This window comes from Crinia signifera, chromosome 4 (assembly GCF_055691185.1).
Source record: "Crinia signifera chromosome 4, ASM5569118v1, whole genome shotgun sequence".
Classification (NCBI taxonomy): domain Eukaryota; kingdom Metazoa; phylum Chordata; class Amphibia; order Anura; family Myobatrachidae; genus Crinia; species Crinia signifera.
Window position 1 is genome coordinate 41,504,435 of NC_139220.1, and position 14,359 is coordinate 41,518,793.

The window sequence follows — 14,359 nt, forward strand, 5'->3', positions numbered from 1 at the left end:
GAAAGGATGCGCCAGTGGTGTCTTCAGCGGTGAACCACTGGCGCACCACCATACCCCCTGTTGCTGATCCCCCCCCCCCCCATTGCCATTCCTCCCAGTTGCTGACAGGAGGATCGTGGCCGCTTGGGGAGGATCAGGGCAGCTCGGGGCGGTTCGGTCATGCTCAGCCGTTCATGTGTTCGGGCGTCCAAAGAGAGGAATGCCCGAACAGATGACTGAGCGCCTAACACCCAAGCGCTCCCAAACTTCTCAAAGCGGCCGTAAACAGCCAAAGCCAGCAGCAGCCCCAGGGGAGCAGAGGCTGCTGCAGAAGCCAGTGGCTGACCCTTCTGTGGTGAGTTTTTCTGGAGCAGGACAAACCTGCCCTGGTAGGTTTTTTTCCGCCCAAGAAAAACCCACCACTCAAGGGGTAAAAGGTGCACTTAAACAGGGAGTCTGTTTATTGTGTTGTATTGTGCAGCCTCTTCCGTTCAGGCCCCCTCCTGTCTCTCCCCGCCACCACCGCAATGCCACACTAGTGCACAGAACAGTAGTGAGCACTAGAGGCTTAGATGTACTGTGCATGCAGAATCCAGAAAAAAATGGTGCCATGGCCATTTTTCCAGGGATTCCATCAGCGTTGCTGCCTTCACCACAGGATTTAAGGGGGTAAGTATTAAAAAAATAAGCACAGTGTGGGGCCCTCCCGGGACTCAGCACTGCGCACATTGCACCTATTATAAATATGCCACTGATTGCATCGCTGTCCCCGGCTGCATGATTTAACCAGGAGTAACCTGGTTATGCATCTTCAGACCCAGCAGCAGATCACAGAAGATGATCTGCGGCATTAACAATGTTAACTGTGTCCTTATCTGAAACCCCTGAGATCAGAAGTCACGACTTTTACAGCATACTGTATGAAATATTATTATGGAAGACTTGATTTGGGTATTGTTTTTTAAAATAATTTTATTGTTACAATCTTTTTTTTTTTTAAGAATTTTGACATGTTAGGATAAATGAAAAACGTCAGCAGTTTCTGCAAGCTGCGCTGGGGGGCGCTGTCTGCACACTAATCATGCAACTACAAGATAAATAACTACCACAAGACAAGCTGCAATGTACCGTACACTGAGAAATCCATTCATTTTACCTTTAACAGAGAGCTCAGAGGTTTTATACAGTAGTATATACCACTTTATTGCCATAGCAAGAATCAATGTTCATATCAAACATTCCTTTACCAGATCACTGACTTTAATAACCTACAGCTACAGTACTGTAATACCATTGTCATCTAGGCTAACAATTAACCAGTAAACACTGAAATTTTGCTCATTGCAGTCATTAGTTACTTCCAACAGACATCAATAATTCATCGTATTCGGGGTTTTTTTTTTTTTTTTTATTCATCTCATCTCTTCCTGTAACCAGCGCAGTAAATCATCATCAATCTGGACTGGCTTTCCAGTGATTGATTTATAGCCCCATAAATACTGGTGGCTTCAAGTATAGCAGGTTGAGGGTTAATGAGATTGGCTCTTGGTATAGTCCTAGCGCATTTTGTAATCATGAGATATTGAGGCTTCACAAAGCTGGCCTTTGAAATCCAATTCTACGGTGAAATCCAGATCACGCTGAAATGAAAAGCAAACATATTAGTACAGTCTAGTGGCAATCATTTAACCAGTTTGGTACCATATTGTTCATGATACATTCGGAAACCATTTGTATTGAGATTGGGACGGCCAGCAAGCTTATACTAAAACAAAAAACTTCATATGAATTGTAGAGAATTAATTACCAACTACATTTGACTAATGTCAAGGGCCAAATTGACATGTCCAATGCTGACATTCTTCATCGACTGTCAATGGATAGTTATGGTTAGACTTGGGGAAAGGAGGTTAGCGTTAGGCAGTAGGGGTGAGGTTTAGGCAGTAGGGTTAGGCAGTAATGGGTGGGTAGGATTAGGCAGTAGGGAGAGAGTTAGGAATAGTCGGTAGAGTTAGGTACTAAGGGGAAGGTTTAGGCATTATGGTTAGCGTTAGACAGTGAGGGGGGGTAGGATTAGGCAGTAGGGTTAGGGTTAAGCAGTAGGGGGATGGTTAGGATTAGGCAGTAGAGTTAGGGTTAGACAGTAAGGGGGGGTTGGATTAGGCAGTAGGGTTAGACAGTGGGGGGGGGGGGTAGGATTAGGCAGTAGGGTTAGACAGTGAGGGGGGGATATGATTAGGAAGTAGGGTTAGGCTGTAGGGGGAGGGTTAGGATCAGGCAGTAGGGTTATACAGTGAGGGGGGAATATGATTAGGCAGTAGGGTTAGGGTTAGACAGTGAGGGGGGATATGATTAGGCAGTAGGGTTAGGCAGTAGGGTTAGGGTTAGACAGTGAGGGGGGATATGATTAGGCAGTAGGGTTAGGCAGTAGGGTTAGGCAGTAGGGAAGGGTTAGGATTAGGCAGTAGGGTTAGAGTTAGGGTTTAGAAAGTAGGAGGTGGGTTAGTGTTTCTGCACACTCATTGCTAGAAGTCATTATTACCAGACCGCCAGGCCCTGTTACTAAGGGAGACATGGTCACATTCAGGGAAGGGGCTTCTGAGCACCGGGCTGTGGGATGGGGGGACAATGTGTCCGTTAGCAGTTGCAACACAAATGAGCGTTGGCCTGGATATTTTGTATCCCCTCCCCCATCTCTCAGTGCCCCTGGCAGAACTAAAATTAGACCAGTCAACTAAAGAACGCTGGACTGTAGGGGAGATTTATCAAACTTAATAAAGATGAAATATGGAGGTGTTGCCCATAGCAACAAATCACATTATTTCTAACATTCATCTGGAACATTTTATAAAATGATAGCTACAGTCTGATTGGTTGTTAAATTATAGGATACACCTCCACTTGTCCTTTGTAGAAGTTTGGATAACTCTCCTCTTTTATTAAAGGGGTCTAACCAGAACTTTGCAGGCCCCATAGCAACATACCAAAGGGGCCCCTGTCCAATGTCGGACTGGGGCATGAAGGGCCCACCAGGGAATGCAGCTGTAAGGGCCCCTGATTAGGGGTGTGGCCAGCCATTAAAGAGTAAATAAACCATAGTAAATACTTCTATTGCATGTTTGCCAATGCACCAGATTACTTACATCAATGCAACGGACTAAAATACACACTAGTCCTGTGCAGTATAAGGTAACATGTGTAATGTATATTTCAAGTGCAAAAATTATCTCTTAAAATGATCCCTAAAAGAGGAGGTGGGGCCCCGAGGCAGATGGGCCAACTGGGAGTTTCCCCTGCTGGCCAGTTCAACCCTGCCCGTCCCAGTGCTTCTCTGCAGCAGTTATTAATATTCATTTTATGCCCCGTTAGTGCCCTATTTAAAATTATACCCATCATTGTTGCCCAGTGGCCAGTGTACCTGGTGTCACATTGTAGGGCTGCCAGTACACATTATGACATACATTGTCCCCAGTTCCTATTATACAGTACCACATAACAGCGCCTCCTTTCCATACTGTGCTATATTAGAGTGTCCCCAGTTCAAATTATGCAAACTTTATTGCCTTCATTTTATATAGTCCCACATTAAAGTGCCCCAGTTCTTATTACAGAAATGGTTGCCACCTTTCCCGGATTTCCAGGATTCTCCCAGATTTGGTGCAACCCTCAAGGAGGCTTTTCCACTCTCCCGGATTCCAGGATTGTCCCAGAATTCGGGTGTCTAAAAAAGCCTCCACACAGCCTCCCACTGTGGGATGGCGCTGTCGCTGCCCAGCCTGCTGGCAAGCGCCTCCAGCAGGGGTGTAACATCGATGAGCGGGGGGGGGGGGGGTGTTCTTGCCTAGAAAGGGAGGCTGTGTGCCGCATGCCGCCGCTGCGGCGCTGCCTGCTACGTAGTCATTTTATTACTACCTAATGCAGGACTGCCTACCCCCCGGAATGGCTGGGAAGGTCCCAGAAATCGGGTCCACCCCTCCGGGAAAGGGGGGGCAAGCCACCCGGAATGTGGACAGTCTCCTGTGAGCCCACATGGGAGCAAATTACGCAAATGACATCATTGTGGTCCCACCTCCCACCGTGCAATGCCTGAAATACCGAAATAGCACTGTGGGGGCGTGGCCCTGATCACGCCTTCACGCCCCACCCCTGATGATCCGCCCTGCCCCATCAGTGAACTGGTAGACAACTAAGGCATACTTCCACCAACTCCACAGAGCTGCAACACCCAAACCAATATCATATTGCATTTATATAAAATCGTTATAGTGCAAATTAAAATGACCAATATTTTTATGCAGTAATGCTGATAGGCACACACACACACAGCTCTCAGCATGCCACGTGGGACAATATGGGGGAGGATGTCACATTACAGATAGAGCTCCGAGGGATGTTTTAAAGCCTTTATGTAGATCAAAGTGTAAACTGTACTTCCGTTGTCAAAGTCTTCATTTTGCATGATATAAATTGCTATTATTACACCGACTTAATCCTGGCTCCAGGAAAATCGTTTTCAGCTGAGAGTGAGGAAAGGCAGATGTTTTAAAAATAACATCTTCCCTTCTTGTTGGAGATGAGCATGACAAATGAGGTGTATTAGCATTTGTAGAGGCAGCGCAATAGGCGAGCAGTCGTGCCAGAAGCCAGAATTCGCTCTCTTTGTATCCTGCATGCGGATCAGGTGCAATACACTGAGATAATGCAGATTTGTACAGGTAAAGGCCCTTATTCTGGTTCACTCTCAAAGGCAAATTCCTTCTCAAATGGACAAAACCATGTGCACTGCAGGTGGGGCAGATGTAACTTGTGCAGAGATAATTAGATTTGGGTAGGGTTTTACTTCAAAGTGAGATCTATATTGCAGTTTGAAAATAAAGCAGCCAGTATTTTCTCTGCACATAAACAAAATAACTCACCCAAATCTAAAGGCCCCCTTACATTTGTCCGAATTGTCATAAGGACAAGACGGACCCGATTGTCCCAGCAGCTCCCTGGGAGGGATCACATGCGATGGCACTTCAAGATTTATCACATGCAACTCCCGAGGAGCTGCAGGGACAATGGGAGCAGGGGACAGCAGCGGGGAAATGCCCGCGACCAGAGAGCGGGGGGGGGGGGGTGAGCGGGGAGTTGGGCAAGAAGCCGCTGAGCAGGGAGCAGGGGGGGGCGCGGCGCAGAGTATCAGGGAGCCGGGCAGGAGAAGATGATGCAGCAGCAGCGCGAGTGGCGCGAGCAGCAGAGCACTTCCAAAAAAAAAAAAAGCCCATACAAACGCATAGGAAGCCATTCATTGGCTGAGACCTCTCTCAGCCAATCAGCGATTCCTATGTGTTTGTACGGGCTTTTTTGGGGGGAAGTGCTCTGCTGCTTCTCTAGCCACTCGTGCTGCTGCTGCTGCGTCTTCTCCTGCCCGGCTCCCTGGTACTCTGCGCCGCCCCCCCCCTGCTCCCGCTGATGGCAGCGGCTTCTTGCCCGGCTCACTGCGCCTGATCCCTCTGCCCGGCTCTGGTAGGTCCCCCGTTGCAGGGGAGCACGGCTCCGGGCAGCACATAAGATTTAGCAAATCTTATGTGCAGCCCGTCCGACCTCCCGACTCCGATCCGATGCGCACGGGGCCGCGCATCAGGTCGGAGGGGATGTCTCCATATGCGATTTGGGACGATTTCACGGCCCGATTCATTCGAATCGGGCAAAATCGTGCCCAAATCGCATAATGTAAGGGGGCCTTAACTCTGTCCAAGGTCTCCGAATGCCTCACGCCCATCTCAGCCTGGATGACCCAACGCTTCCTGAAACTAAACATGGCTAAAACTGAACTTCTAATCTTCCATCCCCGAACATCCCCTCTTCTCCCACTATCTATATCAGCATTGGTGAAACCGAGATCACCTCCACCGACCAAACGCGCTGCCTCTGTGTCATCATTGACTCCTCCCTCTCTTTCACCCCCCACATCCGTGCTCTCTCACAGTCTTGCCGCTTTCACCTACGCAACATCTCACGCATCAGACCATTCCTCTCCACTGACGCGACCAAAATTCTCATTCACTCTCTTGTCATCTCCCGCCTTGACTACTGCAACATCCTTCTCTCTGGGCTACCTCTCACCCGCCTCGCACCTCTCCAATCCATTCTTAACGCTGCTGCTAGGCTCATCTTCCTCTCCCGCCGCTCTACCTCCGCCTCCCCCCTCTGTCTATCTCTTCACTGGCTCCCCATTCCTTTCCGAGTTCTCTTTAAACTCCTCACCACCACCTACAAGGCTCTCTCCTCCTCCGCCGCTCCTTACCTCTCTTCACTGATCTCTATCCACACATCCTCCCATCCTCTTCGCTCCATCGCTGACCGCCGACTGACCTCTCCCCTAATCACCTCCTCCCACTCCCGTGTCCAAGACTTCTCTCGCGCTGCCCCCCTGCACTGGAACAACCTCCCGCCACCCATCAGGGTTTCTGATTCCCTTACCTCCTTCAAGCGCTCCCTCAAAACACACTTTTTTCGACTAGCCTATCCCTCCTCATAACCTCTTTTGATCCTCCTATCCTGCCTCCGTTCCTACTTATCCTGTTGTTTTTCGTTCATCCACCCACCTATTTTTAGTATGTTAACTTTTATGAATAGGGCCCTCCTTCCCCACTTACTCACCCTACCTCTTTACCTCACCTGTCCTCCTGTCCTGTTCTCCTGTCAGTCTCCTCGAAATTTTGACACCTACTTCTGAACTGATGCTGATTTTATTTCTACCAGCTATACCCCTATTTATACTGTATTTTTCAACACACCCTGTACGTTACCTTGTCATTTGTTTTTTGTTTGCTATGTACGGCGCTGCGGACACTTTGCGGCGCCTTATAAATAAACGTACTACTACTACTCTCTCTGCACAATTTACATCTGCCCCACCTGCAGTGCACATGGTTTTGTCCATTTGAGAAGGAATTTGCCTTTGCGAGTGAACCAGAATAACAGCCCAAGTGTCATCATTTGCACTGAAGGACTGAGCTGCTGAGGGCAGCAGTCTGAGCAAACAGCAGTTATGGCAACCAGAGCCGAATTTAGACGTCATGGGGTCCTGAGCATTATATCAGTTTGGGGACCCCTCCCTCAATAATCCATAGCACTATATTTTCTGGCATTTATAGATCCCCCTAAAGCCCCTAATTGCACTGGCATTATCAGATCCCCCCTCCCCCTAATTATGTATTGCACAGTCCCATCATGCCGGCATCCCCTCCATTGCGTGCCCCCCCCCCCCCCTGCAATCAGCAATGTCAGATGGCACCAGAGGGGGTAGGGAAGATGCAGCCGGGGCCCCCAGCCCGAGGATGGTTGTTACTGCAAAAGAGGGTTTTCGCCGCCAGTGGCGTAACTATAAATTTTTCTCCCCCAAGCCAAAATAGTTTTGGGCGCCCCCTCCCCCCCCCATAATGCCTCTTACACTATATGTCACACGCCATAATGCCACTTACACTATATGCCACATGCCGTAATCCCACTTACACATTACACAACACAGCGCAATGCCCAGTACACATTATGCCAAACACCATAATGCCCAGGTTTCTCTCACATACAAGGGGCGATTCAATTAATGGTGATGGGCACAATGTGCCATTCATACTGCATCCAGAGACATGGTTACTTTGTTCTCACACCAAGGAGAATGAGGGTACCATAATGGGAAGCTGGAGAGGCGAGCGGGCGGGCTGTGTGTTCTGCACTGCTGCACCCTCCCTCCTTCAGAGTCAGCGGCCAGAGTTGTAGGGGTATAATCAGGGGGAGGAGTGAGAGATCCGAGCGCTTCCTCCGCGTCCCTGACTAATAATATCAGCTTTTTGGGCAGCAAATAATGACGCTTCTGACCCCGTGGAGCTGTCTCCTCCAAGCCACTGGGGGGGCTGCGGCATTATAGCTACGCCACTGTCCGCCGCCTACTTTTCTCTGCTGCCGTCCAGCGGCCCCTCTGATGGTCTACTGGCCGCCAATGGGCTACTGGGGCTGGTGCAGCTCTGGCGGTTCTCTGAGGACAAGCGGGTCCATGTGATGTCATGACGCGACGCTAGCTGGACCCGCAATGAGTCATGTTTATTAACAAGGGACACACTACATAAAATAATAAATATGCCCCAAAGTGATCACTTCTTATCACAAAACTTATAATTAACATATGTCCAATAATTGATTTTGTTTGTTTTTGCCAGCCACATAAAGTAACTGAGAAATTATAGCTATCGTGCTGTTGTTAAACTACATATTACAGCCTAGAACTAAACAGGAACTGACACATAGAACCGCCCGTAGACGCCCATCTTAAAAATTCATAACATGCGTGTCTATGGAGCCATGTAGCCGCCAATCAGGTGGGGAGCTTCCAGGGAGCCCACTCCTGATTGGCTGAGGGAATACCCTATGACTGACATCACAGGGAATTCCCTCAGTCTCAGGGAGGGGTTGCTTGTGTAAACAAGCAGCCCCTCAGTGTCTGTTTGGATTCGGGTGATCGGCATTCGGGTGTTCGGTTTATTATTTTTTAACCCATGGATTTGCTACATGGACCGAAGAGGATGCGATCTACCCCGGAGGGATTTGTGAGTATGAGTTATTTTCACAGGTACCCTATGGATTCTACATGGAGAATAGGACAGGTCTACGGGGGACCCTATAGGTTAGTATGTATGTGTGTATGTATGTGTGTGGTATGTATTAAAAGTTATACTTTATTACGGTATGTGTGTTTTATTTGGGTATTGGTTCTGTTGTGGAACTACAAGAACCAGCGGGCCCATTAATGCCCTGCATGATGGTACTGCCCAGAGGTGGTGGGGACAGTCCAGGCCAGGGGACTCCTAGAGGGGAGGACCTCTTTATTGGAGGGGAACCCTAATTTACCAGCCGCATTTTACATCGTATGGGTATGAATACTTGCATTCATACCCAGTCGGTCTTTGTAAATTTCCCCCATAGTATTATTTGGAAAACCAAAATGCAAATCAGTTTACAAAATGTCCTACCCTAATTAATTAATATTAATAATAACTGAAGTTTGTTTAAACAAAAAAACATTAGTAGATAGGTACTAGGTTGGGACTCTAGGCACCTGAATGCTGCAGCTACTTCCTGCACAGCAGGGGGTAGCAGTAGGGCGGTCAGATGCCACACAGCTCAAAGTCACACACTACCAGACTTAAGACTAAGTGGAATGGTGCTGCCTCACTCTCAGCTCCTGGTTGTCACAGAAATCCCAGCGACCGTGGTGGTGACTGTGAAATCCTGCGAGAGGCTGGCAGTGACTTCTATAGCACCTCAGCGGGCAACGCTGGCAACGACTGTGGTGGGGAAATTCTATGCTCCGATTTCAGTATCAGCAGTGTGCGCAATTCAGGGGTAAAGTATGGGAGCCCATAATGTGTGATGGCCTGGGACGATGGCACTTGTTGCCCCTCCATGGATCCGGCAATGACAGGCAGCTTTTGGTGTGATTCCCCTATTTGAATTGTTCGCTGCACTGTAGCCCCACCTCTGGATCCGTCAATGCTTCTAATGGTGAAGCTGAGCCCTATGCTGCTCTGTGTTGGTCACCCTGAGCCCGTGACATCATGACATCACAACTATAGTTACAGCCTAGACCCATGGGAGAGTAAACCAGTCTCTTAAAGCATTTGTCTGTGAAGTGGGCTGACCGGTGGCGGCTCCATGATACAATTTCCAGTGAATAGCATCACTGCAGCTTCACCCCTGCTGCATAATGCCACACATTGTGTCACTATACAGCTGAGGCATGACTGCAACAACAGACATGACCTCTGCAATCTTCCAAAAAGTACAGTATGCTTTAATTCACATGGGAGAAAAAGGGCGGCTACTTGTTAAATACAATGAGAACGTATCTAACATCGGCATGATCACAAACAGACAAATCTCTTACAATGTTGTTAGCGTTTGGTTTCATAGACATAGTTCCGTACAGTTCTTCCCCTCTCCGGACAGTTAGGTAATCCTCAAGATAGAAGACTGTTTGCTTCCAATGCGTATAAGGAGCGTCTGGGGCTGTAAAATAGAGCACACAATACAATAGATTACTGTGACAGAGAAAGATACTGGTTTTAGTATAGGCAGGGCAGCCGAGAGAGGGGGGGAGCGGGTACAAATTACCCGGGCCCAGGCTTGCTGGGGGGGCCCCGCAGGGGCCCTGGTCCGACCCCTCTCTTCCCCCTCCGTCCCTCCCGGGTAGCAACAGCAGCACACACTTCTACAGCATGTGCTGTGCATGTGTGCTGCTGCTGAGATTACAGTTTTTAGAGTTTTCTTTCACCCTCCTTAAAACATTTGGGGGCGTGGCCTAAGTGCGGGAGGTGCCCACACCTCCCACACTTAGGCCACGCCCCAAAATTTTTACCGGGGCCCGGAATTCCTCTCGGCTGCCCTGAGTATAGGTGTAGCCGTAACCTGCAGATCTTTTATGAACTCAACCAATAGAGTCTAACAATTCAATAGCATCAACCCTAAAGCGTGGGGAACACTGTCTAGGGCACTGGGGGGCTTGGAGGGTGATTCAAACCTGATTTTACGGCTGTGGAATCGCGCAGCATCAGATTATTAATACACTGCGCATTCGTACAACCCATAGTACGCATGAACGAATCCTTCTACTTTTTCTATTCGCACACCGTTCGCGAGGTGATGACAGGAAGTAGATGTCTTGGGGTGGTAACCGTGTCAGGGGAAACGAATGTCAGGGAAAATGTTAGGCATGCCTGAGCGGTTTGGGAGAAGGTGTGTGACCAGAGGCGGATTGGCCCACCGGGAAACCGGGCCATTTCCCGGTGGGCCGGTCCAGATTCCCCACTGGCAGGGCCGCCGTCGGTGTCTCCAAGGCTGGCATCATCCTAGATGCAAGCTGCCGCAGCCTGGTCACAAACAGCGGCATTGCCCAAAACAAATATGGCCACGGCATATATGCATATATTATATGCACGTATGCGGCGGCCATCTTTGTTTTGGGCTATACTGCACTGTTTGCTGTGACCAGGCTGCGGCCGCTGGTTGCTCTCGGGTGACGTCACCCCCGAGCGGACCGAAGTGCGGCGACGCGGCGGACGAGGTGATTGGTGCCCAGTGTAAAACTCATTCCATGGTGAGCCTGCTATGATGGGTTTTGGTATTTGCTCGGCTGTGAAGGGATGTGTATTCGCACAGCAGCACATTGATTTACAAGGCGGGATTTTAATCTAGCGGTGACTTAACTGAACGTTGACCGTGCAAATTTGTGGCCGTGCAATTGGATCTGAGTTATCCCCTTAGTCCTTGACATGGCTGTCAAAAATGGGTGTATCTAATGTGTTGAACTGAGGAATACACCAAGGGGGTTATTCTGGTTCACTCGCTCGGATGCGAGTTCGCATGTACTGTACTAATGCTGGCCACACATCAGACCAACTGTCATCCAACTAGTTGGTTGGATGGAATAAAAATATGGTACTGGATGGGAGCAAATGTCATTTGAAATTCAGTAATTGGGTCTGAAAATGTGGAAACGGACAAAACCTGCCACTCAAACAAAATAATGTAGTTGCATCTGTTTGATTTAATTAATTTCACTGAATGTTTTTGGCCATTTTCCTGGATTTGTGAAAAATTGCTTCTTGTCATTTGCTCCCATCCAGTACCATATTTTTATTCCATTCAACCAATTTGTTGGATGGTTGGATGAAAGTTGGTCGGATGTGTGGCCAGCATAAGCCTTGAAAAGTGAAAAAATAGACTGATAAACCGCCAGCCAATCAGCTCCTGCCTGTCATTTTTCAAACACAGCTTGTGACATGGCAGGTAGGAGCTGATTGGCTGGTGGCTTATCACTCGCAATTTCATCACTTTTCAAGCTTAGTATATCTGTCCCTCTGTGTGCTAAAGTCCAGTGGTTGGAAGGTATGGTTTATGTCTGCATTTGGTATGTGTTTACAAATGCATTCAATCTGCGCTCATTCCCATGGGTGTTTCCATAGGAAGGACACATCTGATGAGATATGCCTAACTCAAGAGTCATTTCATTTGCTCAATTATATTGCTCTCATCATTTATAAGTGCAAGTTACTTTAGCAATGTTACAAAGTCTGTGCTTTCCTCTCTATGCATTGAATAACGACAATGGGCGGTATTCAATGAGCCAGAATCGTTGGTCACAGTGATCCAGATTTAACATTCGCCTGCCAATCGCCGGTTTTTAGCTGTGAATCGCCATGCATGGGGATTCGTGGGGAGTCGCCAAGTCACCCTATTCAACGTGGCTGAGAATCGCCGGCCCTAACGGCGATTCTCAGCCATACCGGCGTTTCCCTATACAGCCGCATTAATGTAGTCAGTTGTTTAAAAAAATGCTGAGAAATGCAAGAAAAAAGCAAATTACCCTGGACAAACGCTTCCCATACAGCATACGGCAAACGCTGGGTAATCTGCTCAAAGGGCAAACGAAGGAGTGAGGTGGGGAGGAGAATCATGGGTAAGTGAGGTGCACCATGGGTAAGAACAGTGCTTTGTGGGAGAAAAAAAAAATACCTGAAGAAATTAAATATATATTTGTATAGCACTTCTACGACCATGACATCACACAAGGGCAGCAAATAATAATACATTAGACTTGCATAGTTAAATAGAACACTTAAAACCAATTATTTCACATGTTCCTATAAAAGTTCACCAGAAAAAGATGACGAGGGACACTCGGTGAGGAACGGCGATATGAAAGAAGAAAAAGGAATCGCCAACTTCTCATTGAATACACTTTTGGCGATTCCCCTCAACTACCGTCGATTCCCCATGTAAAATCCTATAGACAAAAAACGGCGATTTGTAGAGAATAACATTTGGCGATTGCTGCTTCATTCACCGGTCGTCATCGGCGATTTCAGCTCATTGAATAGGGTGATTCGCATTTGGGGCTCCAAAAATCACCGTCAGACACGATAAAAACACAGAATCGCCATAAAACTTGGCGATTCCGGCTCATTGAATACCGCCCATAGTGTTTCAGCTAGAAGGAGATGCAGGTGATGACAAAGTGTGTGTACATTGTAGGAACACCTGGCAGCCATAATGACAGCAGTCTGCACCTCTATAAACACTGTGACAGTTGGTAAATTGAACATCTGAAAACATTATGTGACCAGAATATCTTTAGAGAAGCATTTTGTATCACATTACTGAAATGCAGAGATTACCACCAACTCGTATGACAAAACAGAAGAGGTACAGAAGACCTGTTCGCTAGGCTGAGTATGTTCGCAGCCTAGTGAACAGGTTAACGCCACATGCGTCCGAATGCCCGTCCTCCCCGCTGCGCAAATCCCCTGCCTCTTTAGGGGGACGCCCAACTTGGTATGGGAACACCCATAAGACAATAGGAGTTCCCCTGCTTCCTTCCCCTCTCCAATGTTATTTGCTCCCGGGGTTTGCAAAGTGCATGCGCAAACCCCGACCACCAAATAGAAATGTATATTGTAGTCTATAAACAGATCAGGGATGATGGAGGTGTAAATTCTGCTCTGTGATTCGAATTGTAGATGGAACAACAATAATACTGAAGAACTCAGGTAGATGTATGAAGCAGTAATAAGGGAGGAGAACTGATAAAGGGGAAAATTTACTAAAGGAAATTTGTAAAAAAATAGGTGTATTTGTATCCAGAAATACACTTATTTTTGACATTTACTATCCCGAAAATACGGCAATTCGTAGTCGTATTGATGTGCTATCAATACGAATATGAATTGCCGTATTTTCGGGATAGTAAATGTCAAAAATAAGTGTATTTCTGGATACAAATACACCTTTTTTTTTTTTCAAATTTCCTTTAGTAAATTTCCCCCAAAGTGCCTGGTACTTTATCACCGGCCAATCAGCTCCTGACTGTTAAGTTACAGGCTCGGTTTAAAAAGGAGCTGATTGGCCGGTGATAAAGTACCAGGCACTTTATCACTTCTCCTCCCTTATCACTGCTTCATAAACCCAGAGAATGCAATGGTCAAGATTTTAAATGGGGTGTTTTCTGACTAATTGGTTTTGCTAAATAACAGTTAAGGCCCCCATACATTAGGCCGACTTGTCCTAGGGACAAGTCGGACCCAATTTACCTGCGAGCCGCCCGGCAGCTCCCCGGGAGGCTCACATACAATTTGGCACTTGATGTGCCATTTTTACATGGGATAAATCGCATGCGATTTATCCCATGTAAAAAAAACCCCGGGGAGCTGCAGGGCGGTGAGGAGTAGTGGGGGCGGGCAGCGGCAGTAGTGGGGGCGGGCAGCGGTGGTGGGGGCGGCCAGCGGCGGTAGTGGGGGCGGGCAGTGGCGGGGGGGGGGGGGGGGCGGTCAGCGGCAGCGGGCGG

At 47.9% G+C, this 14,359-nt stretch overlaps 1 protein-coding gene across 7 annotated transcripts in view; it reads right to left on the reverse strand.

Annotated features, from left to right (window-relative positions):
• Positions 1–931: 931 nt before the first annotated feature.
• The window catches only part of PRMT8 (protein arginine methyltransferase 8), a 194,337-nt gene continuing 180,909 nt past the window's right edge, over positions 932–14,359 (reverse strand). For all 7 annotated transcript variants that reach the window (XM_083181635.1, XM_083181634.1, XM_083181636.1 and 4 more), the window contains 2 exons: positions 9,905–10,026; positions 932–1,619 (listed from right to left, as the gene is read on the reverse strand). In XM_083181635.1, the coding sequence (XP_083037761.1) occupies positions 1,536–1,619; positions 9,905–10,026 (206 nt within the window). In that variant the 3' untranslated portion in view covers positions 932–1,535. The remainder of the gene's footprint in view (positions 1,620–9,904; positions 10,027–14,359) is intronic.